Source organism: Myxocyprinus asiaticus, chromosome 13, assembly GCF_019703515.2.
Source record: "Myxocyprinus asiaticus isolate MX2 ecotype Aquarium Trade chromosome 13, UBuf_Myxa_2, whole genome shotgun sequence".
Classification (NCBI taxonomy): domain Eukaryota; kingdom Metazoa; phylum Chordata; class Actinopteri; order Cypriniformes; family Catostomidae; genus Myxocyprinus; species Myxocyprinus asiaticus.
In genome coordinates, this window is record NC_059356.1 from 28,151,141 (window position 1) to 28,177,716 (window position 26,576).

Consider the following 26,576-nt stretch of genomic DNA (forward strand, 5'->3'; position numbering starts at 1 on the left):
AAATTCAGTAATACACTGTTAAGTTAGCAGAGGGGATTTTCAAATTTGCCGAAAGATTTAAATAAAAAAACATATATGAAGTGAGGGATGTGTAGAACTTTGTGAATGACAGGCGTTCCAATTCTCTGGAAATCGGCTGAACTTTCTGATGGGTTCTGCACATTTAGATTCTGTGTGGGCCTGCCTAAAAGCTTTTAACCAAATATGGATTAGATGATTAAAGTCTACACTATCTATTCTGGATCCAATATGATAAGGGCTTAGCATTTTTATTGTTTAGCATGCAGACTTTGTGAAGCAAAAATACACTTTGTGTAATATAATCTTGAATGGTTTTTATTTAAACCTGTACATTTTTTAGCTCTTCTGGTAAGCTCTGCCAAGTTATTTAAACATTTAAAACAGATATGTCAAAATGAAATATAAAAAAAAAAAAAAAAAAAAGAGGCAATTTTCCATTCCTTTTCACAACAGCCAGCTTCAGCTTCTCTTTTTACTCCATTCCACACGCCATTCATTCCAATCCAATAGTGTCCGGTCTGTCTGCCACTTAGCTTTATTCAGTTCTGTCACAGAGAATCCGAATTGAAGATTATAAATGCCAAAATTAATCCCAGATTGAGGTTTGTGATTAGCTGCATATTAAATGTGCATCAAGCAATGAACCTTTGCATAATAAATTAAACTTTCAGCATTAAAATTTACCTTTTAGAAATGTCTGGAAAATTTCATCAATCATCTTGTGACTTTGTGACACTAATTCCCATGGGTCTGAAAAAAAATAATTGTTAAACCACTTATAGAAAAATGAAGAACAGATTGGAAGAGGAAATACAGCACTGTTTCTTTAATTAGGGAGACTGGGGGCAGTTGTAACACTGCTATTTACTCCAATCAGAAACAAGCTTCAGTGATGCCACTGCACATGCACATCCAAAATAGGACCAACTTTTTTCTTCATGCTGAAGATCAGCAGCCTCTTCACAACAACGCACATTTTATACCCAAAAGTGTTTTTGGAGAACAATAGTACATTTTAAAATCTGCACAACATTTTTGATTGTGCCGTCAGTTTTCATGCAAATGAAACAGAAATAGCCTTGTTTTGATCACTGTCTAATTGGCTATCAGTTTCCATAATTTATGTCTGTGCTGAAGTGTTTAGCTAGCATATCAAATTTCATCATAGCAGACAGGGTGGTCAGTTAGTGTGCCATAACAAAATTGCCAAAAGACATTATATAAACTGTAAAATGTATTTCTAGTGTATGTAAATAAATACTGGTTAAGATTTGAATTAAGCTGACTAGGCTTTACTATTTATATTTTTTATTTCCATTATTTGCTCTGTTTCTGTATTGTGTGCCATGAGAGCTACTCTCACCCTGGTGAGAAGTGTTGGTGTTCCAAGCAATGGGCACACAAAGGATACACTAATAGAAGTGCAATGTATGAATGTCACAAAAACCAGATTAAATATTAACTGAAATCTCTTCATTTTAAGTTGTTGGCCAACATTTTACTCCTGTTATCAGCTGTTGTTTATATTTTTTGCCATCCCCAGCATATAAAATGTAAAAAATTACAATAAAGTGATGTGTTTTTCGTTAAAATTGTGCACAAATGATTCTCAACATATGTCTGTGTCAAGATAAGCCATGTCTGTTTTAAAAACATTAAAAAGTACAAGCAAAGGCACACACATCCAATTTACCAGGTATTAAGTGCATACTTACCAGGTGTTAAGTGCAGACTCCAAAAAGCTCATAGTTCAAAAGTAGTAACAAATGAGATGCACACCTAAAAACAAAACTCTCATCAACAGGATTTTAATATAAGAAGTGACGTTTTGAGCATCCCGCTCTTCATCAGACTTGGGTTTCATTTTAAGTGTGCGGCTCCTTTGTTTCTACTGTTTGTCAGACATTACTTCACAATCAGCCATTGATATCTGTGCGTAACGCTGCCATTCAAACAGCACTTAAAATGCTATTAAAAGAGAAATGTGGTTCTTCTGTTAATATAAATAAGAGTCTTTTACTGCGTAATGAAGGTAATGTAATGTTTTTTGCATTTTTCTCAAATAGGCTTAACGAAACTACATGTTACAACTGACCCTGTGGTTGGGTCATTATTATAACATTTCACTTGCTTGACTTTATTTAGAAAGTACTTAACAGACAAATACGCCTCTTTTGTAACACAAAATTGGTGTAGTTTGTTTGGTTCCTTAGATTTACCCCAAAATGTTCAAATCTGACCCGGTCTCGCCTACCATGAAACAAGTGCTCACCTCTGGTGATTGAGAGCTGTTTGAGGGCACCATCCAGAGAGAAACCATTGTGTAGAACAGTACTGAGGCACAAGGCTTGACATGCTGCCATTATTTCATCATGCACAGATGCGTCACTTCCCAGACATACACAGACAGTACCTAGCAAGAAAGAAATACATCCATCATCAGTCTTACATCATGTAGTTGTTTTCAGTGAGAAACACTGAGAGTATTGGTGTGATCACGTTATGTCAGAATTACTATAATTACAAGATTCTGAACTGTAAAAAGCATTGACGTCTAAGAATTTTATGAAAGTTCTAACTTGACAGTCGTGATGTCATGTAAGAAGAACCAAAATGGCAGCGGCTTTAACAGTTAAATGTAGTTTACACATATTTATGTTTAATATGCCATTTTATTAGATGCAGTGTTACCTGGTGCACTTTCTTTGTTCTTAAATATTTTGTATGAATATACAGGTTAATGAATGTTGGGGGTTGCTACCAGTCCCAAGATGTCCTGTATTTTTGCCAAGATTACGACGTCCTGTCCCAAGTTATATCTTGTTATTGTAGTAATTCCGACTGGACGTAAACGCAGCACAAATTCCCAGTAGAGTATCATAGTAGATGATTTATGTCATCATGTTTAACCTCTACTAGAATAGCCTAAATTGGGTTTAAGAGAGATTTTCATACCATTTTTGATTCCTATGAGGTATGGTTTGCTGTTGTTCTTCAACGCCAGCTCCAGTTCTCCTGGCCTTTAATTCATACAGAAATATCATTTTAACAGGCTTTGTGTAATGTTTACAATGATAATAGAATTTGTTTTGTTGGTTTAGTAAGTGTAAATTGGGTTCAAAAACAGATAAGCTAACTCTTTCACAATGTCTCCGAGCCTCACACCCAACTTGATGGGAACTGTCCTTCGAAATGCTGGAAGAGGAACAACATTTTGTTGATTAGAGGCAGAATGTATAAAACAACTCAAGATAATCCTTAAACTATCAAGACAAGGTGTATTAAGAGGTTTTACGGGCATACACAAGAACACAGGCTCCTTCTTATTTGCCTCCACTGGAGTGAGCAGTTGTCCATGAAGCAAGTACTGATGGAGAACTATGGACAAACGAGCCTCATTGACGGTTTCCATAACAACAGACCGGACAGCTTTGTAATTGGCAAACAGGTGAAGAACCGTGAAAAAGAAGAAGAGGATGAATGTCAACCTGAGGGCGAGACACAGGGCCAGTACACAAATCAGCAAAGTAACTGGAACACACCGAATTCAGAGCATGGTTTAGATATCAGGGTGTAAACTCACAGAGGGTTATCTGTTACAAGTGGGATGAGAGCCAGGCTGACCAGCAGCCCAGCCAGGTTCACCAGGGTTTCCTTTTCAGGACAAAAGAGACAAAAGAAATGACACCACTGACACACATAAAAAGAAGAGTTGCCCACGCTGAGGGGGATTTTGTTGTGAAAATCTGGGAAAGTCAAGTAAGCAACATGGGAAATAGTTCATTTGAGAGAAGGTGATTCATACCAACCTGGCTCCCATCTTTGGCAGAGATATCAGCCATGTTGTTTCTGCAAGCTTGGTGGACAGTCAGTGCAGCTCTTGTTGCCCCACCAGCAACTCCTACAATTGACTATAATGACAGAATTACTGGAATAAGCTCAGACATTCAAATATTTTCACACTGACAATTTAGGTAAAAATGAGCTACAAAGTGACTCCATAAGTAGTTAATTACTTCTTAAGATCCTGTAAATATTTTACCTTAAAAATTCCAGCAAAACAGACAATTAGGGTGAAGAAAGGAGGGAAATGGGGGGCTGCGATCTCCATGAACATAGCAATGTCATTTAGAATGTCAGCAAAGAGCCTGAAGACAATGATGAGCACAACTAAGAATGTTAATTTGAATTTTCATGACAATTATAATAAGTATAATATTTATGGAAACTAGTATATATCTTAAATTCCTTTGCTGTACCTCCACTTTTTTGCTTCAGAATCTAACTTGCTCCTGAAATACAGGGTCATAGTGAATAACTATAAAACAAAACATGTTCATTATCTGAATGCCTGAGGAATTAAATAGTACCCTTTGAGCCAGGCAAAAAGTATTCTTCCCAACATCCCTGTTCCATCTGAATAAAGAGTGTGCTTTAATATTGATAACATTATTGTAAGTTACAAAGTACATATTTAATAAATAAATGCCATTAAGTGCATATACCCCTAAGTATCCACGTTATTGTAGCCGCTGCAACTGTTGCTTCTTGATTTCCAACTCCAGCACCCCTCAGTGAAGCCTGAGTAGCGAGTGTGCCAGAGAGAGAGCTGGAAAATGCCTTGGAAAACAAGACAGCGTTGCTATGATGTTTGCAAGTCTGTGCATGTGCAACATATATCTTCATCTCTGTTCTCAGAAAAAGGGAAGACCTTATTCAGAGTAGTGCCATATGTAATATTTGACAGGAATGAAAACAAGGCTGTGAGGGATAGACTTACATTATCTTCAATTGCATGCACCGTAACAAGCTGTTTAAAGCTAACAGATCACATCAGCTTGTGTTTTTGTCTACTGAAAATGTTTTGGAAAGATGTTTTTTTTTAATGTTTCTTTGGCAGAATGACGATTCTCAGACCATTCTTCCCTTAGATCAAGTCTGGGCGAGTCTGTAAGTACTGACACAGTATTTGGTTTCAATAAGTGAAATTCTTTTTAAGATGATTGTCTTTCTGAAACCAGACTTTAGATTGAGATTATTTTCACCATCGCCATATGAAAGAAAAAGTCAGTCTTTTCTTGCATTTTTCACCATATCACATACAAGTGCCCCACCAAAGATCACATCCTAGTACCTGCCCTAAGGAACATTTACCTGCAGAGTGTCCCATATCTGATATTGTAGGTAATCCCCACTGACACTTTCGGGATATCCTTGTGGCAGGAAAACACTCTGGGAAGAGAGGTGAGATCAATTAATAATGACTATGCTTTATTTTTAGGTTCTGAAAGACTCCAACTTTTTCCTATGTGAGTCACACACTTTGAACACGCCAGAGATTGAATTTCCCGCCAGTCTGCTGTCCTCTGCATCTTTCTGTCTCTTCATCCTCCCATCCTTCAACAGGTATTTCCATGACTCCTGAGAGCCGTAATGCTCTGTGGCAATCACCCTTTCAGGGTCCTCCATCTGAGGATCAAAGCATATGCCACTAAGTGAAATGGAAATAAGTGACTGCAAGAGTCTTTTACTTTAAATTTTTACACTCAGTTGCAACTGCAGTCTCATTACACGTTGTCATGTAACAAAGTTTAATATGCAAAGGGATAAACTGCAATAATATAAAAGAATCAGTCTTGCCTCTCAGTTGAGCAAGATCGCCCACCACTTCCAAAGTATTTCTCTTCCGTGTTTACACTGTATCGACACGTCATTAGCAAATCGCGTTTTTTGATTGGCTCATGAAATGTGACGTAGGCGCAATCGCTCCAGACTCAGAGCTCCTTGAATCACGACCATACAGAAAAGGATAAGTGTGAAAGCCTAGATCACCTGATTTTATTTATTTATTTATTTATTTATTTATTTATTTATTTAGTGAAGTGACATCTTTTTTTCTGGTGTGAATTGACTCATTATCGTTTCTCTAATTTAAAGTTAAATTATAATTTTAATCTTAATCTTAAAGACAAGTCTCTGGAAATCACTGTTAATTTTTTAATTTTTGCTAGAACATGTTATATTCGCAAACAGAAATTCCTTAAAAAGTTGCTGAGATTTGCAGAATTCTTGCTAGACTCTGTCGACTTAATAAATGCTTGAAAAACTATTAATAATAAAAGTGTATACTTTTTAATAAAAATAAAAGTTTTCTTACATGCTATAATGAGATCTTTCCTATCTTATGAATTGTAATTGTTTGTTATTTCTTTTTATTTCTTCAACTATTTATTTATTTCTACGATCTTTTTATTCATTTATTTACATTTTTTTATTATTATTTTTACTTTTTTGCCTGTGACTCAGTGAATGTATTCATACATTGTTCAATATGTACAACTTTGAGCAATTGGTTGAACATATACACTCAGTGACCACTTTGTTAGGTACACCTGTACACCTACTTATTCATGCAATTATCTAATCAGCCAATCGTAAGGCAGCAATGCAATGCAAAAAATCATGCATGTATGAGTCAGGAGCTTCAGTTAATGTTCACATCAACCACCAGAATGGGGAAAAAATGTGATCTCAGTGATTTTGGCCGAACCAGTCTGGCCATTCTCCGTTGACTTCTCTCATCAACAAGGCGTTTCTGTCTGCAGAACTGCCCCTCACTGGATGTTCTTTGTTTTTGGCACCATTCGAAGTAAATTCTAGAGACTGTTGTGTGTGAAAATCCCAGAAGATTAGAAGTGACAGAAATACTCAAACCAGCCCATCTGGCACCAACAATCATGCCAGGGTCGAAATCACTGAGATCACATTTTTTCCCCATTCTAATAGTTGATGTGAATATTAACTGAAGCTCCTGATGCGTATCTGCATGATTTTATGCATTGCACTGCTGCCACATGATTGGCTGATTAGATAATTGCATGAATAAGTAGGTGTACAGGTGTACCTAGTAAAGTGGTCACTGTATACATTATAAAGCTGAACGTTTACATTTTAAAACTTAAATGTATTTTAAAGTTAAAAAAAATTTGGTTTATGTCTGGTCCCTCCTGACCTCGGTGTCTGCCTCTGTTAATGTGCCAGCAGATACGATACCAGATCTCCACAAGGATATCAGACACATAATGACCAACACATCTGCAGCTGAGAACATAAATTTAGGTGTCCATTATACTTCAAAATAACACTTTTAGCATTTTAACCATTGTTTTCCCCTGTGGAAGATCTCCACAGAACAAATATTAATTTTGCTATTTATTGCTGCTACTAGTATTACAGTTACAATCATGTAAAGAAATCAATTAAACAGAATAAAATGGTAAGGGCTCTGATAGGATGAGTCAGTGTATCAAGTGGCATAACTGCACACTTGGCCATAAAAGTGGAACCTAAAGAATGCAGGCTTATTACCATCTAACCCTCAGGCCCTGTCAAATGTTTTCTTAAAAAAAAAAACATTCAACCTGTCCAATAATTGTTTTACAACATGAGGAAGATCAGATACAGTTCTTAATCTCTCATATAATGTTTATAAAACATTACAGGCTGGAATCTTGCAACTTTCCAACATTTAATTTTTGCTATGTACAATTAAGAGATAGAATAAATGCAATCTCTCTCTCTCTGTCTACAAATACAGAATTTACCAGCTACATTAACTTGTCAGAGAAAGACAGTGAGAAAGTGAGTAACATAGCAAGCATGTCAGTCAGTGTTTCTCTATTACAGTTTTATGGTTCACAGGGGAAACAAGGTGTGGTAAACAGACAGATAAACGTAAGTCCTCAAGAATGCGAGGGGAGGAAGTATTTAGAGCTGTATTAGAGGTGGGAGTAAGACAGAGAGGGAGTGACTGTTAAAAAAACTAAGGAGGTGTGGTGTTTCATTCAGTTGTGCCAGTTTAAGAGAGTTTCTCTATCTCACTTACACACACAGAGACACTGATTTCTTCTCCTACACTGCTCAAGAAACTATACTGGATATAAAAAAGCTATGTGAAATTTATCGTATGTATTTGAGTTTAAGAGGAAGCTTTAATGGGAAGTTGTGACAACCAGTTGTGACATTTTTGTCACAGGATACTAGAACTCCTGGCTCTACATAAACTGAAAGAAGAAGCAGAAAAGCAAGGCATCAACCACCAGCCAGTTTTTCAAAAACTTCCAAACTTGGTTATTTAGTAACTTTGGATCACTGGTTGACCTGAGGAATTTCAGACCATTCTTCCCTTAGATCAAGTCTGGGCGAGTCTGTAAGTACTGACACAGTATTTGGTTTCAATAAGTGTTTCAACTGACATGTTGTTGATTCTTTTTTAAGATGATTGTCTTTCTGAAACCAGACTTTACATTAATGAGATTCTTTTCACCATAGTCGTATGAAGAAAATGTCAGTCTTTTCTTGCCGTTTTCACCATATCACATAACAATTCTCATTGTGATGTTTGGGAGTGAAAAGGAGATGGCTACTCTTATTAAGTGCTGCTTTTATGAAACCAATTAGAGTTCTGTAGATGAATATTTATCAAATGTCCCAGTTCATAATTTTTGACTTTTTTTTTTTTTTTTTTGGAGATCAAAAAGAAATAAGACCAACGACCAACTCCCTGTCAAGTAATAAATCTTGTTATAGGCCAGCAGTTAATAACCATGAGATTTAGGCAATGAGATTTTACAGTACATTAGTCTCTTGCACTATTGATGCCAGTCTCTTTGGTTGCCATACCAGTTTTTCAGGGCCCCAATACACAGATAAAAATAAAAAAGAGACAGCTCACCCTAAACGTTTTGAGGGGATTTTGGACAATCCCTGTCAAAGTGTTAGAATATAGTGTACATGCCTACTTATTCTTATTCTGGGTGTCTGTCTTAGATCAAGTTATAAAAGTAATTAATTAAAGATTACCTCCACATATTAGAACTGAAAGTAAAAAAGTCTGTGAGTGAAAAACCGGTCCAGCTTGTTTTTAAATCACTGCTTAACTTAAGTGATAATTCACTTGTAAATGTGTCAAACGTGACTCTAACAGAATTTAATTATTAGATCTATCCAAAACAATCCTTTTAAAAATGCCAGTAAATGCCTTTAATTCCAAGTTAACTTCATCCCTATAGTCATACTTTGTTATTTGTTACTCTGAACAGAGATGTGTGATCCAGGCAGTGAGAACAAACTAAGACAAGTAGAGGCTGAAGATGCTTTACTTGAAGAGCGCTCTGATCAGACAGCTGACTTGCACACTGTCACCTGCTGTCATGGTCTACACATAAGTCCCTACTGCAAGGACACTGACCACCGGAAATTAGCCATATGCAGCATTGTATGTGGGCTCTCCTGCATTGGCATAGTGTCCCTTATCTACTCTGTCAAGGTAACTATATCCTATTCTTACAGTATTGTCAAAACATTAATACTGTAATATTATATTAAAAAAAGAAATATAAAATATAGAGGGGACCATGGCACATAAGGGGTCTCAGCAAACTTCCATATAAGAATCCCCAAACTTGAGATTGTTTTTTACCTTGAAATCTGAAATCTTATCTTTCATAATTTTCCAGGCTCGAGAGACAAGAAAAACACTTCAAAATGAAAATCGATTGGGAGCACAAGGGAACGTGAAGGTTAAGGAGTACTCAAGAAAAGCTTTGAAATGGGGAATAGGGTCCATTGTGGCCTGGGTGGGTCTAATTGTAATCTTTCCATTACTGCTGGGATTACTGTCCTATCTCTTAACCCTCATAGACTAAGACAGCAGCATTATTACTACAGATGTCTTTAAAAATGCTAAGCAACCAATGCAAATTAACTGTGAGAGAGCAGAATCAAACTGCCATGGATTGTTCACACACTGAACAATGCACTGAAACCATCTACAGACTAAACCTGATAAAATGGATTATTCATTGTTTATTTCCATTTACTTTGGGTTTTAAATGGTGCTTGCAGTTGTCTTATTTGGAAAGTGCAAAAAATTCTATTGAACTAAGCACTTAAAATCTCTCTTCTCTATGACCATATTGATAAGTATACAACAACAGCACTGCAGTAAGCAAGCATATACAGGGTTTCTCAGGAAAAAAAAAAAGAAAAAAAAAAAAGCTACAGTAGTTTTCTCAAATTTGTTACATGCAACAGATAGAATCAAGCACACAAAGTCATCTCAGTCCAGACAAAAATGTATACAATATTATACTGATACTGTAGCAAGCTGTTTTTTATTTTTTTATTTAGTTTATGCAATGTTGAAATAAACACTGAGACACTTACAGAGAGCATGACACTCTTGCACAAGTATCTATTCAATATTGAGATATGGATTTGGTTACATTATTAACATTCTCTCCTTGTAAATAATTTTTACTCATTTCAGTAAGTTGTACTTTGTTTTGTACATTGCAGGTCTTTCAGACTTCACAATAAAAAAATGTAACAGTCAAAATACACCTGTTCCATTGTGAAATTTTTACAAACGACTTAACACTATAATATAAAACACAAACATGTTCTATCAGAAATAAAGACCCAAGAAATCTTTACAAAATATGAAACATTACACACAAACCATCCACTTTTTATTAACGTGTTTAAACAATACAAGTACTAAAACTTTACATCAAAAGAGATCAAAAGCCAAAATGAAGTGATCTACGTTCGGAGTACCTGAGTAAAACCACAGAAACCGTCAAGCACAACTCTTTACGTTTCTAAATTAACAGCACATTTAAAACTTGAACAATGCAACAATTTTCTCACTCAATGCAGCACTGCAACTTTGCAAAGGCCACTGTGCTGTCTTCTTGAACATAATGAAAATATTCAAACACACACCTACGAGTGTATTAAGGCATTCAGTTTCAACCAAAGACAAGTTAAAATGTTGTCTGAATTATACTGAGGGGCTAATGGTGTATTTTATTAATGTGTGCTTTGGGGACTCTACATCTAGTCTCACTTTTGGATTTTGAGATGTAGTGAGCAGGTATCAGCGATACTGCTCATTATAAACATGTACCACAGATTAATGTAAACGAGTGTTCTTCCTTTGAATGGTTATAAACAACAAAACAGAGGAGAAACAGTGCTGGTTGTAAAGTTACCTATTCGCATAGGTATACTTTTTATATCGAACCAATCAACAAAAGAAAATGGCCTTGTAAATTATATATAAAGCATCAACATTTATTTCTCTTTACCTTTACAGTACATTAGAAATCAAAAACATTTTACATCTCTGCATTTGTTTAATGTGGCTTTGATGAATTTACAGTAGATTACATAAATTGTCATGGAACAAAATGCAAAAGAAGCCTGTTTGGTACAGAACAAACAAGATCTCTGCCTCAGCATGCAACTTGCTGAAGTGCCGTCCAGTTGTCTAGTTCCTCAAGCTTGGAGCAAAGGAGTGAATCCAACTCCTGCAAGTTGAGCCCATCCTCCACTTTAGAAGAGGCCCCAACACCTCGCCTGGTTCTACAGAACCCAGGGTTCCCTCCTGCTTTCCTCTGGGCTCCACCCCCTGCTGTTCCACCAACCAGAGGCTTCTTGGGCTTCCTGGCAACACCCAGTTCAGGGAATTCAACAAAGCGCTTTACCTTTTTTTGGCCTACTATAGCCTGAGAGCCATCTCGCCGGTTAAGAGGCACCTCAAAAATGGTTTCCAAACGTCTGAAAAAGTTTAAAACAGCTCAATTGACCAGATGTTAAAACACTGCATGGTTCAAGTCAAACTTAAGTTCTTAATATTCATGTTGCTTCATTTTCTCCACAACAACTACCAGTCTTTAATGCAAATTATTAAAGTCTATGGTTTTTAAACAGTGGTATGGACTTCCCCCAACAGGTGAGCAACATGACATTGACAAAAATCTGTTATGCACAGCCTGTGTTCTTTCTTTGGCAGACAAGGATGCAAATAGGCAATGTAGTGACCAATGTTCCCTCAGCAAACTTTGGCCCGTTTCAACCTGGTATTAAGATGCGTTTTCGGTGATGGTATTACCATGTGTCTCAAATGTGTCTGCTGTGACCACTTGTGTTGGGATTTTGAGGGTAGGATTTCTGATTACATGACGACATTCATCAATCACTATGCCAGTGTTACTGCATCATAATAAACCGCAAAAGTCATAAAGGGCAAAGAAAGTGCAAAGAAATGCTGAAATTTAATCTAAGCACAAACGCAACATTTCAAGCTGAATTCTCAGTTATTTTAGAGGATTACCAGTATTAAAAGGAGCATTAGATGTGTGTGCTTGTCATCTGTGTCTCTGCATGTTGATATCAGACACATTAACAAAGATCCATGAAGTTCTTGTGCATGCATTCGCTTTTTCAAAATTTTCAGAACGGACGGTTATTTCCTTCCAAAAGAGCACATAACCACCCGGCAAAGTTTAAACGCAAGTGTGGAGGTGAGGGCATGGTCGAGTGCCCGTCTGGGGAGAGAGAAAGCAGTAAGGACATCCACCGGAGATGAATTGTGACCAACTCTATGTTCACAGTGAGTCGGGGGAGATAAAAGACAGTCAATCCACAGAAAGAGGGGCTGATGCACACACACCTAGACTGCGTGGCTATATACAGGGTGTTGTTTTATGCTGGCTGAAAAGCAGTATTTTGTGTTGTTATTGCTGAAAAGCTAAACCTTGTTTCAATTTGCGCTGGAAAGCGATTGCTGTTTATTTTAATAAAAGCTGACTCACTTGGAACATGGAAACCGGCTCCCGCTTCCTCCTCTATCTGCCCAACAACCAACCTTTTGTTACAACAAGTTTTTGCGCAGTGGTTGATTTACAGGTTAGGGGTGGCGCTTCACTGCTATTCAGGACGGATAGTGTTTCACACCTCAAATTATGCATTTTTGACTATTTCCGTATGTGGTTTCTCTGAATTGACCACTTGCATTTTTGGTGATCCGATCACATCTCAATACCAGGTGGAAATGGGGTCTTTGAGAGCTTTCAAGTGCTTGCTGGCACGGCAGCACTAATCAGTTTACAATTTTGATCACAAAATATTTTGGACCCTGTTTATACCAGTATTTAGCGCTGGACACTTTTGATCGAATCACCTGAAAGTTACCTTAACAACAGGTGTAAATGGATTCAAAATATCTTCTTGGATGGCACTATATATGTTGCTCAGTTCTTAAGCTTTCACTCAAGAGTTTTCAATTTCCTCAATGTTAAAAAATATATATATTAGGAAACATGAGATTTGACTTGGTGGATGCTCTGATCTGATGTGGTACCTGGCCTGAAAAGTTTGAGAACCAATTTAAGATATGAAAAATTAGTAATTTGGCACAATGCAAAATATGTGCATATGGAAAAATCCTCACCCATCAGGAGGTTTACTGAAGTTTTTGTTTGTGTAGATTTCCTCCAAGCTAAAATCCTTCTTCTTTATTCTGTAAAAACACAAACTGTGTATCTTAGGTGTGATGAAATAAACAAAACTCAAATTAGATCAGAAAGGACAAAAAGGACAGAAAGGAGGTTTTCTATACATACACACCTGATGACTTTAGGAAGGCCCATAGGGGTGAGATTATTCTGAGGCTTTGGAATTTTTTTACGGATACGAATAGAGGACACTTTTCCCAGATGACCTTCCTTGATTTCTGTCTGTTTGGATGAAGAGTGAAGATGTAACAAAAAGTACATTATTGTGCAAAAATTTTAGGCACTTATGAAAAACTTTCAAAATTAGGATTTCTTAAAAAAGAATGACATAAATAGTTTTCATTAAATCAATTAACGTCATACAAAGTCCAGTAAACAGAAAAAGAGCTAAATCAATATTTAGTGTGAACACATTTGCCTTTAAAACAGCACCAATTCTCCTACATACGCCTGGACAGTTTTTCTTGTTTGATGGCAGATAGGATGTTCCAAGCTTCTTGGAGAATTCGCCACAGTTCTTTTATTTATTTAGGCTGTCTCAATTACTTCTTTCTCTTCGTGTAATCCCAGACTGACCCGATGTTCAGTGGGGGGGGGGCTCTGTGAGGGCCATGCCATCTGTTGCAGGGCTCCCTGTTCTTCTATTATATTATATTCTATTTGCAAAAGGAATGTTTGGGAGTATAAAATGTATATTTCCTATTGGCACACTAAAGTAGCAAATATAAATAACCATTTTAAGACAAATGTTTTTGTGAAACATCTAGTGTGCCTAAGAATTTTGCACAGTACTGTATAAAAAAATGCTACATTGTATACTTCAAAACCATAGTAAAATAAAGATTTATTCAAAGCTGAAAAAAGTCTTGCACCTTGATTTCAGAGTCTGATAATGCTTTTTCCTCTGAGATGGCTGTATTTGAGAGTTGAAGGCCAAAGTTTGATCTCTCTTGTTCATCCATTGCTTCCTCACACTCCATCTGAAGCATCCCATTGTCTCCATCCAAAGAACTTTGTGAAAATGCACTTGAAGAAAAAAGGAAGGATGTGAACTAATGATCTTCTGTAACATCTTATGAAGTGTTTTATTTATGAATAAGTGAAGCAGGAAATAACTATTCTGACAAAATCAAAATGCTACATGGTAAATTATTTGCTAGGATAACAGTGTATAATTACGCTGTGAATAAGATATTGGTCTCATTCACTAATAACTGCATACAAGTTGCATGCTTGTCTGCAGAAAAGTTTAAGATAAATTAGTAATTTGCATAAAACTTGCCCAAACGGTCTTCATAAGGCCTTTCCGCATGTCTGCTGTTAAGTCATTCACCAGTCTCTACACTGGTTGCCAAAAGTTTGGAATAATGTACAGATTTTGCTCTTATGAAAAGAAATTGGTACTTTTATTCACCTAAGTGGCATTTAACTGATCATAATATATAGGCAGGACATTAATAATGTGAAAAATTACTATTACAATTTGAAAATAAAAAATGTTCAGAACTTCTTAAACTATTTCAGAGAGTTCTCATCAAAAAATCCTACACGTGCAGCAATAACTATGTTTCCATCCAAGGAATTTCTTTTTCTCCCCAATTTGGCATGCCCGATTCCCAATGCGCTCTAAGTCCTCGTGGTGGCATAGTGATTCGACTCAATCCGGGTGGCAGAGGACGAATCTCAGTTGCTTCCGTGTCTGAGAGAGTCAACCCGCGCATCTTATCACATGACTTGAGCGCGTTGCCGCAGAGACACAGTGCATGTGGAGGCTTCACGCCATCCACCGCGGCATCCACGCACAACTCACCATGTGCCCCACTGAGAGCGAACCACATATATGTCGATACTTCAAATGTCGCAAAAAACTGGTTTGGAAACACTTTTTGTCGAGAAAATTGGCATTAACGCAAAAATATAATGTCACATGACAGAATTTACCCCAATCGTTGGCCTGTGTTAATTATGACGACGGTATACATCCTTGAAAGCCAATTTATTGTACGTGATTATGGACTGATCTTAATGGCATACCTGCAGAGATCCGATGCTGCAAACATGACACTTCTAGGAGTGCCAACACATATCTCATATAATGCACATCGACAAGTGCAACGAGAACAAATTAATGGCCACTGTTTGCGATTAATCGCGGTAGCCATCCGTTAATTTATTAAAGTTGCTTTTCTACACTATCCAAAATGATAGATGGCAGTCACGGAATTAGCCCACAATACAAAAAACATATTTCTATGCACAAAGATGTTTTAAATTAAAAATAAATACACAATACTAGGAGAAAAGCATCAATGTGCTTTTTTGGAACACTAACTTAGCCCAATTCTATGCAATTATTGTTTAGCTTACTTTTGAAAAAAATGCCGTCAAAATTCCCTGTATTAATTTAAATAAATTACCAAATGATTAAAGCATTAAATTAAAATAATTACCAAACGAAAAAAAAAAAAAAAAAAACATTTTTAGACCTATATAACTGCCTTTTCTTTACACAAACTTAAATTAGCCTTACCCTGTTCTGTAGACAAAAAAAGTCAGCTGAATGACACTCAGAATGTTCTACACTTTTTTCAAGACTATAAACTACCAGAACTATTTGTCCAATGCTGAGTTCACTTTCAGAAAATGAGCTTTTGAACATTTTAAAACTTTTAAATATTTTAAATCTAACCTTCTTGACCTTGGATCACATTTGCTGAGGTTCTTCAGAAAATGTAAATTGCATTATGATGCTAAAATTTATTTTAGATGACAAGTTCAAGCTGGTCGTTAAAAGTTGCGGGACATAATGCAGGTGTGATGGCAATGCTTTAGATTAGGTGATTGTTCTAAATAGCCTACTGAGTATTAGGAATGTATCATATGTAAACCCTGATATTACACCGCATCAATTTTGCTTTAATAGCTGTGCACACAGTATATACACATCGATGGATGGTCGTTATACTAAGACTGAAAGTTTCCCCACTACTTGGTGCAGGTTGCCTGCTTCAGTCTTCTGAGTAAATTCTAGAGACTGTAGTGCGTGAAAATCCCAGGAGCTCAACAGATACACAAATACTCAAACCAGCCCATCTGGCACCAACAATCATGCCACGGTCCAAATAACTGAGATAAAAAAAATTCCCCATTCTGATGGTTGATGTGAAAATGAACTGAAGCTCCTGACCTGTATCTGCATGATTTTATGCACTGCTGATGATTGTTGGTGCCAGACAGGCTGGTTTGAGTATTTCTGTAACTGCAGATCTTCTGGGATTTTCACACGAGTCTCTAGAATTTACTCAGAATGGTGCCAAAAACAAAAAACCTACAGTGAGGAGCAGTTCTGCGAATGGAAACGCCTCATATTTGGGCAACTGTTTATTACTTGACAGGGAGTAGGTCGTTGGTCAGTATTTGCAACTGTAAATTAAATGTAGTCTCTTATAGGCCACGTTCACACAGCAGCAGTTGTCAGTCCTGTATTTGATTGCTGAATACGGTTAGGTTTACACACAGATCGGTTATTTACAACCGCATTCTATAACCAAACTGACCCCCGCAAATTTTTCAGGACTCACAACCACATTTTCGGCTAATCTGTGCTGTGTGAACAGAACCGTACTGGACAACTAGTTGTCTATCACGACATATAATATGAAACCCACCAGCGAACGGTACATGCCCATGTCTCGTGTCTTTCATGTGGTTTAATTAACTCATGGAGACGAAGACATGAGCTGCGTGTCATCCGAATGTCAAGACGATCTCACGCCATCAGCTCATCAGTTTTAATTTCTGAGGCGCAAGCCGCGCGACTCTCTACACTCGCTTAAACATCATTCAAAGCCACCATCAGTTAATTATGAACTTGTGCCTCGATTAGACCTTTTTATTTAATAACACGGTATCAATTGTGATCAGGCTGGTGGAATGGATGCCGCCATCTTTGACAATTACTTTATTCACTGTCACTATGGTTAAAGGTGTTAGAATAAAGGCTTGACCTCGTTGTTTATTCAAACAGACAGTATTCGAGTCGCTACTGTAAGATGTTGTATGAACAGGACATTTCGAGACTCACACCTGCGAGTAAATGCGGTTGTCAATCCCAAACACTGACTGTGTGAACGTGGCCATAGTCTTTTAAGTTTTTCAATTTCTAATAATAATATTAATAATATATATCTTAAAACAGAAGGTAGCCAACGCTGCTGTTAGAGCTAACTTCCTGCAGAGATCCCACCCTAATCAAACACACCTGAACCAGCTATTTAAGGTCTTCAGGATTACTTGAAAATTACAGGCATGTGTGTTGGAGCAGGATTGGAGCTGGACTCTGCAGGAAGGTAGCACTCCTGTAGCCAACCCTGCTCCTGGAAAAACATTTCTGCTTAACATTCCATATTTCTAACACCACCAGATGTCTGTGATTTTTGCGCACATGTGGTTTCACAGGTAGTTCTAAATTTTATTAAAAACTGAATACATTTAATTGTAGACTTATTGATGAATCATGATTTCTGTGTGAAAATGTTTGCACAAAGGTTTTACAAATACATACATACACACTGTTAGTGAATGAGACCCACTGCGAGGGAATCTGATAAATTACCTGCAGAGTGATGACACAGAGGCAGAAGGAGTCTCAGGGCTGGGAGTGACAACAGTGGAGGGGCCGGTTAAAGCATGACAGGCTGTGAGAGTGGATGTACAGGGGGAACTGAAGGAGGATGGCGATGAGGACTTGACAAAACTGGATGTAAAAGGGGAGGCAACGGCATGAGCGCTGCCAGTGCTGGTGTCGCTAGCATGACTACGCCACTGGCTTGAGCTTTTAGACAAGAAGGCTAGAGGACTTGACAAAAAACAAGAGGCAAGGTTCGTGAGAGAGATTGAGGGAGAGTAAGGGGAAGAGGGACCACTGTGGTGGCCACCCCTTGTAGCTGGGTACACCTCCTTACGGAGACAAAGAGGGGCAATTTCTCGCTCTATCTCCACACTACAGACAGTGTGCCGGCGAGTACGCTTGGACGGAGAGTGAAAATGGGTGGAAAGTGGAATGGGTGAGCTCTTTTTGGGTGGTGAGGTAGTACTGTTGTCATGCGTGTGGGACAGGGGTAAACGAGAGTCACTGAATAATAGGGAAGGGATTTCAGGGCAGGAGTAGCTGCGCAGGAGACGGTTGGAGCTGCTACCTGACGACGATACTACCGGAATGGCTTCCACAGTCTTTTCTTGGGTCTCTGCCTCATCTTCACTTGCAATAAAACCTTTCCTTTTTCCAGCAAAAGCATGTTTTTTACTTTGTCTATTCAGAATCTTTGTAGGTCTTCTTAGCCTTCTTTCTGGCAGCAATGGAGCTGTTGAATCAGGCTGCATTGATGGTGACATAAGTACCCCTGGAGACAGAAATGACTCCTGCTCCTCAGTTGCAATAATAGTCCTTTGAGTTTCATCGCAAAACTGGTTGTTCTGAAGTACTGTTCTTTTTGCAGGTTCACTGGGTCCTGCTGGATCAACTACTGAAGTCGTACTGTAGTCCTCAAATTTATGCTTGGGTGGATGAAGATTCCTCTTTTGGAAAGCTGCACCTCTTGCACTTTTAAGAAAATGCTGTCTTGTCTTTCGAGATTCGACAATATTCTCAAAAGTCTCTTGTGCCTGCATGGGGTGCTGCAATCTTGAAGGCTCTGATGGTCTGGAATCTCCATAATTGCAATCATACATGGTATTCAAATTGTTGCAGCCTAAGCTCTTGTCAATTGAATTTGTTGTAGGATTTTGGAAGGATGTAGTATCAGTGGTATCAGTTTCATTGCCAGAGGTCTGTAACAACCCAGATTTTAAATTTTTTCTTTTACATTTTACTGTCTTTTCTGGTCTTATTTGTTTAACCTCTGTGGATTCACAAGACTCTGAGGTCACAGACACTACAGAATTTCTCATATGAACATCTATAGTATTACTGATACTGAGGTGCATATTTGAGGCTTGGAGCTGTTGCGCTGTAGAAGTCCCTTCCCTCTTTTTCCTGATCTGAACAGTTATTGCATCCTCCTGATGCTTTTTCAAAGTGATGTTGTTGTCTTTGACCTTTTTATTCTTCGCAGGCCTTAGGTCTTCCTCTTCAGTGTTTTGCAAAATACATTTCCCCCTTGCCAGCGAGACTTTCTTTGCCTCTCTTCTAGGTACTTCTCGGCATCTCTTTGCCCTCACTTCCACAACAGAAGTGCTCTTTAAACGGTCTGATATTTTAACTGAGTGATGCGTCCATTCCATAACATTTTCAGACTGTAATTCCTTCATGTCATTGTCCAGAGTCTTTGGTCCTGTCACAAAAGTGGCCAATTCAGTGTAGGTGGGTTCAGCAGTCTTTGACAGACGTTTCACCGACTTTCTAGGGCTTCTCCTAATGGCCATCCGTGAATTGGATTGCTCACTGTAAAACACACTACGTCTCCTTGTGTCTTCACCAATCAAGTGAAAAACAGAATAAATACTAGAAGAGACTTCAGAACCATTGTTTAAAGAAGTTGTTTTTGTGCTGTTTGCAAATACAGAGTTTGTTTCTGGTTTCAAAAGATCTGATGCCTCCTCTGAAAAGTAGGAGTCACTACTATGTCCACAGGCTGTGATACTATCATCAACTTCACTGCTTTGGGTCTGTCTCTCACCTATTAGTCGCTGCTGAGCAACAGTTTCATCAGTTTGTACATTGGCTTGACAAGACTTACATTTGGCACTTGCTTCATTCAAAGGTTTGTCAGAGGACGGAATAGGTCTTGTCCTGAGAAATGGACTTTGTGCTTTACAAGGACTGGAATAATTTATTCCATCCTGAAGGACAGCTTGTGACTGGATTGAGGAACGGTCTATCTGATTTTCTTCATTTGGTGCAACCTTTATATCATTGTGCAATTTAATATGATACAGTTCTGGTTTATTGTTGCTACCTGAAATTGTACCAAAATTCAGTCTCTGTGCAACTCTATGGCGTTTTGGAGCAACATTACACTGTACTCTTTCTGATGAAGGCCTTTTTGAAAACAACCTATTTTTACATTTATCACCAGTAGTCTCACTCTCCTCAGTCCTGGTTGAACTTTCTTCATTTGACTCTGTTGTTAACTGTTCCTGTTGATCGGGAAATCTGGTTGAGGACAGTGAGTCACTGGGCTTAAAAAGTCGAACAGGGCTCATGACAATCTCAGTAAAGCTAGCCATCTTGGATTTGAATGACTGCAGAAGTGGACCAATCTCCCATCTTTTAATTGTTGAAGGGCTCTCTGGGGATCCCTGCTCCACTGGTTTCTGGTCATTGTTATGCTCATTTGTGGGGCTGCCATCTCCCAGTTGTAGGGTTGCACAGGAAGATACCGTTTTGCTGCCTCTATCAACAATAATAAAAATGAAGAGACATTGTGAAAGAATTACAGCTGCAAAAAAATAATACAGGACATATTTGAGGGTTACAAATCCTTCCTTAGCATATATTAGCATAACTCACTCTGAATATTGCTTCTCCATCTCAGCTTCAACTCCAAAGCTCGTCTAAAAAAATAAAAATGGGTTAAGACAAAAAAATTACTGTAATAAAGCATGCAACACATTGCAATATGAACACAATAGGCAGTAACATCTGTGTTTAAAATATTTAATTAATTGTAAAAGTAAATTAATTTCAGTCATGTGATGAGATCATTGTCAAATAACTATCGCAGCACCACTCCCATCTCAGGCTCACATTCAGACTTGGGGTGCTTTCACACTTGGTTCGATTGCTTGGACCGAACCAGAGTTCATTTCCTCCCCCATCCCCTGCCCCCGCTGGTCTCCGTTCACATCATATTTTTTGGGTCCAAACCGCGGTCCGATTATGTCATCAACATGAGTACAAATGGCAAATGTTTACCACTGTAACTAGGCAACAACTCAAGAAGACATCAGCTTTGCTGTTAAGTATTCATCTCTTTGGATTTACCACCAAAACTTTACATGCACAAAACAACAATTATGTTTGTCTGCCACAAATACATTGAATATGCAATGATGTGAAGAATATTAGCGTTTGACTGCCACAAGCCCATGGATGCATTGCAAGAGATGTGAAGAATGTGAGCCGCTCTCTGAAGGTGATTTATTTGGAGTTAAGCAGCCACAGGTATGAGAAATGCATTATAGACCTTATTCACATCAGCGGCATCTTTGAATTATTTTTTTCCCTCCACTTTTCTCCCAAATTTGGAGAACTAAGTCCTCGTGGTGGCGTAGTGACTCGCCTCAATCCGGGTGGCGGAGGATGAATCTCAGTTGCCTCCGCGTCTTAGACCGTCAATCCGTGCATCTTATCACGTGGCTTGTTGAGTGCATCTTCCGTGGAGACATAGTGCGTGTGGAGGCTTCACGCTATTCTCCGTGGCATCCACGCACAATTCACCACGTGCCCCACTGAGAGCGAGAATCACATTATAGCGACCACGAGGAGGTTACCCCGTGTAACTCTACTCTCCCTAGTCACTCAGCACGCCCTGGATTCGAACTCACGACTCCAGGGGTGGTAGTCAGCGTCTTTACTTGCTGAGCTACCCAGGCTGCCCCCATCTTTTATTTTTAATAGGAATGACAACGAGGCTGTGAGGGAAAGATGTATAGTCACTTCAATGGAATGTACTGCAGTTTAAAGTGTTTTTGGATCATTCTGTGGACAAAACATATCTTTCTAAGAACATTTAGTAGACAAAAAAACTCCACACAACGAGTTGTGGAAAATCAGATGTGATCAAGGAGCTTTATAAAGCTTTATACCATTTGTGCCATTGAAGATATGGTAGTCTATCCCTCACAGCCTTGTTGTCATTCCCATACCATAATAATTGCGATCGGGAGCCTGCAAAGACACAAATTATACGTTATAAATAGCAGTTCACTTCCGCTATTTGGTACGATTGCGTTCACATCAACAGCGAACCGCTCCGGTGTTCACACGAACCGTACCCCAGACCAACTTTTCAAGCGGACTCGGGTGTGGTGCGCACCAGAGTTAAAAAAAAAAAAAACAGTGTTCACAACACCAAAACAAACTGAACTTTGACATCATTCGAACGCTGGTGCGTACCAAAAGTGCTAGTGTGAAAGCACCCTTAAAGTCTGTGGCGTGACCAATAAGAGGGTGACGGTAACAACACTCCATTGGTAGCACATTAGCACACCTTATGCTAACTCTGCTTCATTGTAATATTGCATGGTGTGATTCTAATGGTGATTATTGCCTGAGCCTACATCTGTGGACATACTGGTTCGCATTACAGTAATGAGAATTGTTGAGCCAAATGTGTCTAAGTGACCTGAAAATAATGTCACAACACAAAAATTAATTCTAAATGTAGACTTCATCTTATTTGTGCATAATATATTTACATGTTTTTTTTTTTGTTTGTTTTTTATTGATTTAAGGTTAAATATTAAACATTGCCTCAACAGGTTTCATGAGACTCACCACAAATTGTTAAACACTTAACCATATGATGCGAGCTTCTTTACTTGACTACATCTCTATAACTTGTATTAACTTGAAATTGTGACTTCTGATAGTGCACTGTTGTATAGTGCAAAATTAAACCGAATTCAGAGACATGTGACAAAATAGGTGCTGAAGGATGGCATAGAGTCAGTGCTGCTTTACCATGCTGTTTTCCTCTCTTTTTTATGGGGATGATCTCAAGTGTTGAGATTGTGGTGACTGGGCCTCATTGTTGAGCCTGTTCACCTTCTGATTCTCTTTTCTGGTCCTGTGATGGCCATCCACTTTCCAAAAACATTGCATCTGTGGAATAAGCAGGGTACAGGTTAACCATTCCACTCTCTAAGTTTACATCATGATAAATTTGCCAAGCTCTGATCCACAATTCCACATTCATTACAGCTAGGCAATATTTGGTCAATAGCGTTTACAAAGTATAAACAAAAAATGATTGCAGGAAAATTCCAAACTCATTTTAAGAAGAAATACATGCATGCAGTAATTATTGCTACTCCCACACAGGTGCTTCACTGCTTATTCACCTTGTACGAATAAACCTAAAGGAACAATATGCACAACAACAAAAAAAAAAATGCAGGGGCTCAGTATATTAAAATGAAGATGGATGCCCAATAAAGCTACAAAGAGCAAAAGTTCTCTTTCCATTTTATTTGCTTTATCTTCATCCGCTGGTCGGTGTGACCTTTATTTTATTTTATTTTTTGTATTATTAGACAGTAATCTAGAGCATGTCTTATCCAGGAATATTGATTTTATTCTCCTTGATCTTTCACGAACACTTAACATTAAATACTGAATAAGAGTATTATGTAAGTGTTTAACGGGTGAAATGCAGTGAATACACCCGTCAGCCGCTGTCTTCTTCATCAATCTCCCCCTAAGAAGTATTAAGACAAATTAACAACAACCTACCCCATTAGTGCATACAAACAATACGGTATAAAAGAAGAGCTACATTCGGATTCAACAGATAAAAGTAAAAACAATTAAATATGCAATTAGCAGAAATTCTCAACTAATTATAACAATGCTCTTTATGGCGACAATAAAATGCCATCTTCAATGGTAAACAAATGCAATTCTATTGTGAAGGCGCAGCATTTAGTACTGTTCGCGTCCATTTTTAGTAAATTAAATTAATATAAATTAAACATTTCCGCTTGACTAACCAGCAAATTACACATCGCGAACATTAAGATCTTTGCTGTATTGAAAACCGAAGCAAACTGTATACCTAGCATTTTCTTTGACACAAACCCAGTTATTCTGGAATATTTCTGTATTCAAAGTCGCTTATTTATTTGATTTTTTTCGTCGTTTGTGTAGTTGAAGTTAGCTGTGCGGCTAACCGCATCGACATCCAGCTCTACTCATTCTTATTTCTCAAACATTCGCTGAAGCAAAACAAGCCATAACCACAGTCAAATATACTGCCGCCTAATATCGCAAAACACAAACGAAGAAACTACACCATTTATTCACTGGTTACAAATATTATTTATCTTGCTCCGCAGCCGCTTTACTAGAGATGTAAGTTTCCAGACACTGGTGTGGTTTTGTGTACGTCGTCGACGTAAATGCGGCTAGCTGAGCTATGCTGCCATCTACGCATAATACCAGTAAAATACGTTAAATTGCGTGTTTTTACTACCTTGTACTTCAAACAGGCACGGGTAGTACTGATATAACTGCACACATACCTAAAAAACGTTTTTTAGATAAACGTGTGGCGTAGCTGTAAAACATCTCTTTCAGGCGTTGTTTCTAAAAACCGTAAGTCGCTGTTGGTGTGACATTTCCATACCGGACGGCGCCCGAGTTTTACCATTAGTGCACTCCGACGGTTCAGACAAATGATTCGGTGCGAGTGAGTTCCAGGTCCGTCCAAGAGCCAATCAGAGCATGACTACGGCCCGCCTCTCAGGTACGTTCTAAAATTCAGCCAATTAGAAATGTCCAAGCCTCAACGAACTTACCAATTGTGTTTCAGGAGGGAGAAATCCAACCAATAGCGATGCCATAAACAGTCGTCTTTGTCCCCATGTGAACTTACTGCCTGCTATCGAAATAGACTAGTGATGGGAAGATCGGATCATTTTACTGACTTGGATCTTTGAATCTCGTTCAGCAAAATGAACGAATCTTTATTCAAGTCATTTCGTTCATTTGAGCAGAATTAAATTAAAATGTTACATTTTCAATAGCCAAATCCCCCCCAACACGTCTACTTACGGAAACTTTGATTATAGTCCCAATAAGGAAAAACTGATAATGCAGCCTAGGACAAATTCTGAGAAACAGAAATGATTAGTTCAGCTCTGGATTGAATCTTCTTGTCTGAGTCGTTCGTTCTTTTGTCACGTGACAGCCGTATACGCATATCGTGTGACCAGAAGACTCGAGAGGTGAACTAATCATTTCTGTTTCCTGTGTGAACAATGCATAGCGTATACGGTTGTCACGTGACAGAAGAACGAACGACTCGGACCAAAATAGTTGAAAGGTGAACTAAACATTTCTGCCTATGCGGTTTTCGCGTAACGAACGGAGGTATGCGCATGCGCGGCCAACACAAAATGAACGAATCACTCTCTGAGACTACTTGTTCTTCTGAGTCACATAACCGTTCATGAACGACCCATCACTAGAATAGACCTTTTCACACTCTGGGTTTTGGAGCACGGAAGTAAGCGTTTGCAGGGTAAACTTAGACAGCGGTGAATGGGAGTTCACAGCAAATATTATTTTCACTTACCAATTTGCTCAAAGAGCAAAAGAGAAAAAAAAATCCACTATTACGTTTCAATGACTTTCTAGGAGAGAAAAAAAAATAGCGGTGTATTAAGACAGTCAGATGAGAGATGATGACAAATTTACTGTCACTCTCTCAGCAGCTGTAATAGAAACCCCCTCACAGCTGTGGTAATTCAAAACTAATTCTAGAGTAATATAATACAAAGCATAATGTTATAAACTTACACTCAATATTTAAAAAATGTATAATATTAAAAAAAAAATTGCAAGATTTACGCTGATAAAAAAGGCGGAAACGCGTCATCACAGTCTGTGAAAAAGGTATTTTGTCCCAAATACGAGTTTCCCACTCAGAAGTTGCATATGAACAAAACTCGGACGATAATTTTGATACCAGAGTTTCCGAGAAGGGAGGAGTCCTAAACTTTCAAGGCGGAGGAAAGTAGTTTCTGTAGTGAATTACAGGTTTTATTCATTTTTCTAAATACAGCTAATTGTTAGTGCTTACCATTTTGGTCATATTCATTTATGTATATCAGCAACTACATCATGCATGTTTGAAATTTTTACACCATAAAAAAAAGCTTATATTTGACCAAAATTCCATTTTCGTCAGGAAGCTAAGCCTTATTTTTAATGGTGTCAAAATAAAAATTCCTATGAAATATATATGAATTACGTTTTTTCCAACAACAAAGCACTTGAATGCGACATACTCATAATTACCACTTCAGAAGTGGGATAATTCTGATAGTACACGAAGGCAGCATTAAAGGGTATATAATTTGCCTCAACTCATGTTGAAAAAGTATGGGCGTTTGTTAGCTCGTAAATCAAATAAACACATTATTAAATATGCGTTGATTATATAGTGATCAGAAAATGAAGTTGGG

At 38.0% G+C, this 26,576-nt stretch overlaps 2 protein-coding genes and 1 long non-coding RNA gene across 9 annotated transcripts; 1 reads left to right on the forward strand and 2 right to left on the reverse strand.

Annotated features, from left to right (window-relative positions):
• Window positions 1-336: 336 nt before the first annotated feature.
• On the reverse strand, window positions 337-5,719 carry LOC127450057 (RUS family member 1-like). 3 transcript variants are annotated; one of them, XR_007898902.1, is made up of 16 exons: window positions 5,662-5,719; window positions 5,344-5,490; window positions 5,176-5,253; window positions 4,527-4,641; window positions 4,392-4,437; window positions 4,281-4,313; window positions 4,064-4,169; window positions 3,831-3,932; window positions 3,605-3,675; window positions 3,325-3,509; window positions 3,159-3,216; window positions 2,977-3,041; window positions 2,294-2,434; window positions 1,737-1,800; window positions 706-771; window positions 496-566 (listed from the first exon to the last, which is right to left on the reverse strand). XR_007898902.1 is itself a non-coding variant. In XM_051713780.1 (15 exons), exons 2-15 carry the CDS (start codon window positions 5,488-5,490, stop codon window positions 481-483), a joined length of 1,299 nt encoding a protein of 432 aa, XP_051569740.1. In that variant the 5' UTR covers window positions 5,662-5,719; the 3' UTR covers window positions 337-480. The 3 variants fall into 3 exon arrangements, 2 of the variants coding, with proteins under 2 accessions (XP_051569740.1, XP_051569741.1); XM_051713780.1 differs by lacking the exon at window positions 1,737-1,800 and having other exon boundaries at window positions 337-566; XM_051713781.1 differs by lacking the exons at window positions 1,737-1,800; window positions 4,392-4,437; window positions 4,527-4,641 and having other exon boundaries at window positions 337-566.
• A 2,145-nt stretch (window positions 5,720-7,864) lies between these two features.
• On the forward strand, window positions 7,865-10,137 carry LOC127450059 (uncharacterized). Its single transcript, XR_007898903.1, has 3 exons — window positions 7,865-8,230; window positions 9,123-9,349; window positions 9,540-10,137. It is a non-coding gene; the product is annotated as an uncharacterized LOC127450059 (long non-coding RNA).
• Window positions 10,138-10,190: 53 nt separating this feature from the next.
• Window positions 10,191-24,796, reverse strand: LOC127450055 (uncharacterized). 5 transcript variants are annotated; one of them, XM_051713766.1, is made up of 9 exons: window positions 24,630-24,796; window positions 23,071-23,211; window positions 22,194-22,275; window positions 20,896-20,939; window positions 18,001-20,778; window positions 14,258-14,411; window positions 13,498-13,607; window positions 13,322-13,390; window positions 10,191-11,646 (listed from the first exon to the last, which is right to left on the reverse strand). In XM_051713766.1, the coding sequence occupies exons 3-9, from the start codon at window positions 22,203-22,205 to the stop codon at window positions 11,322-11,324; spliced, it is 3,492 nt and encodes a 1,163-aa protein (XP_051569726.1). In that variant the 5' UTR covers window positions 22,206-22,275; window positions 23,071-23,211; window positions 24,630-24,796; the 3' UTR covers window positions 10,191-11,321. The 5 variants fall into 5 exon arrangements, 4 of the variants coding, with proteins under 4 accessions (XP_051569726.1, XP_051569727.1, XP_051569729.1 ...); XM_051713767.1 differs by lacking the exon at window positions 24,630-24,796 and adding an exon at window positions 24,401-24,496; XM_051713769.1 differs by lacking the exon at window positions 24,630-24,796 and adding an exon at window positions 24,164-24,383.
• Window positions 24,797-26,576: the final 1,780 nt, after the last annotated feature.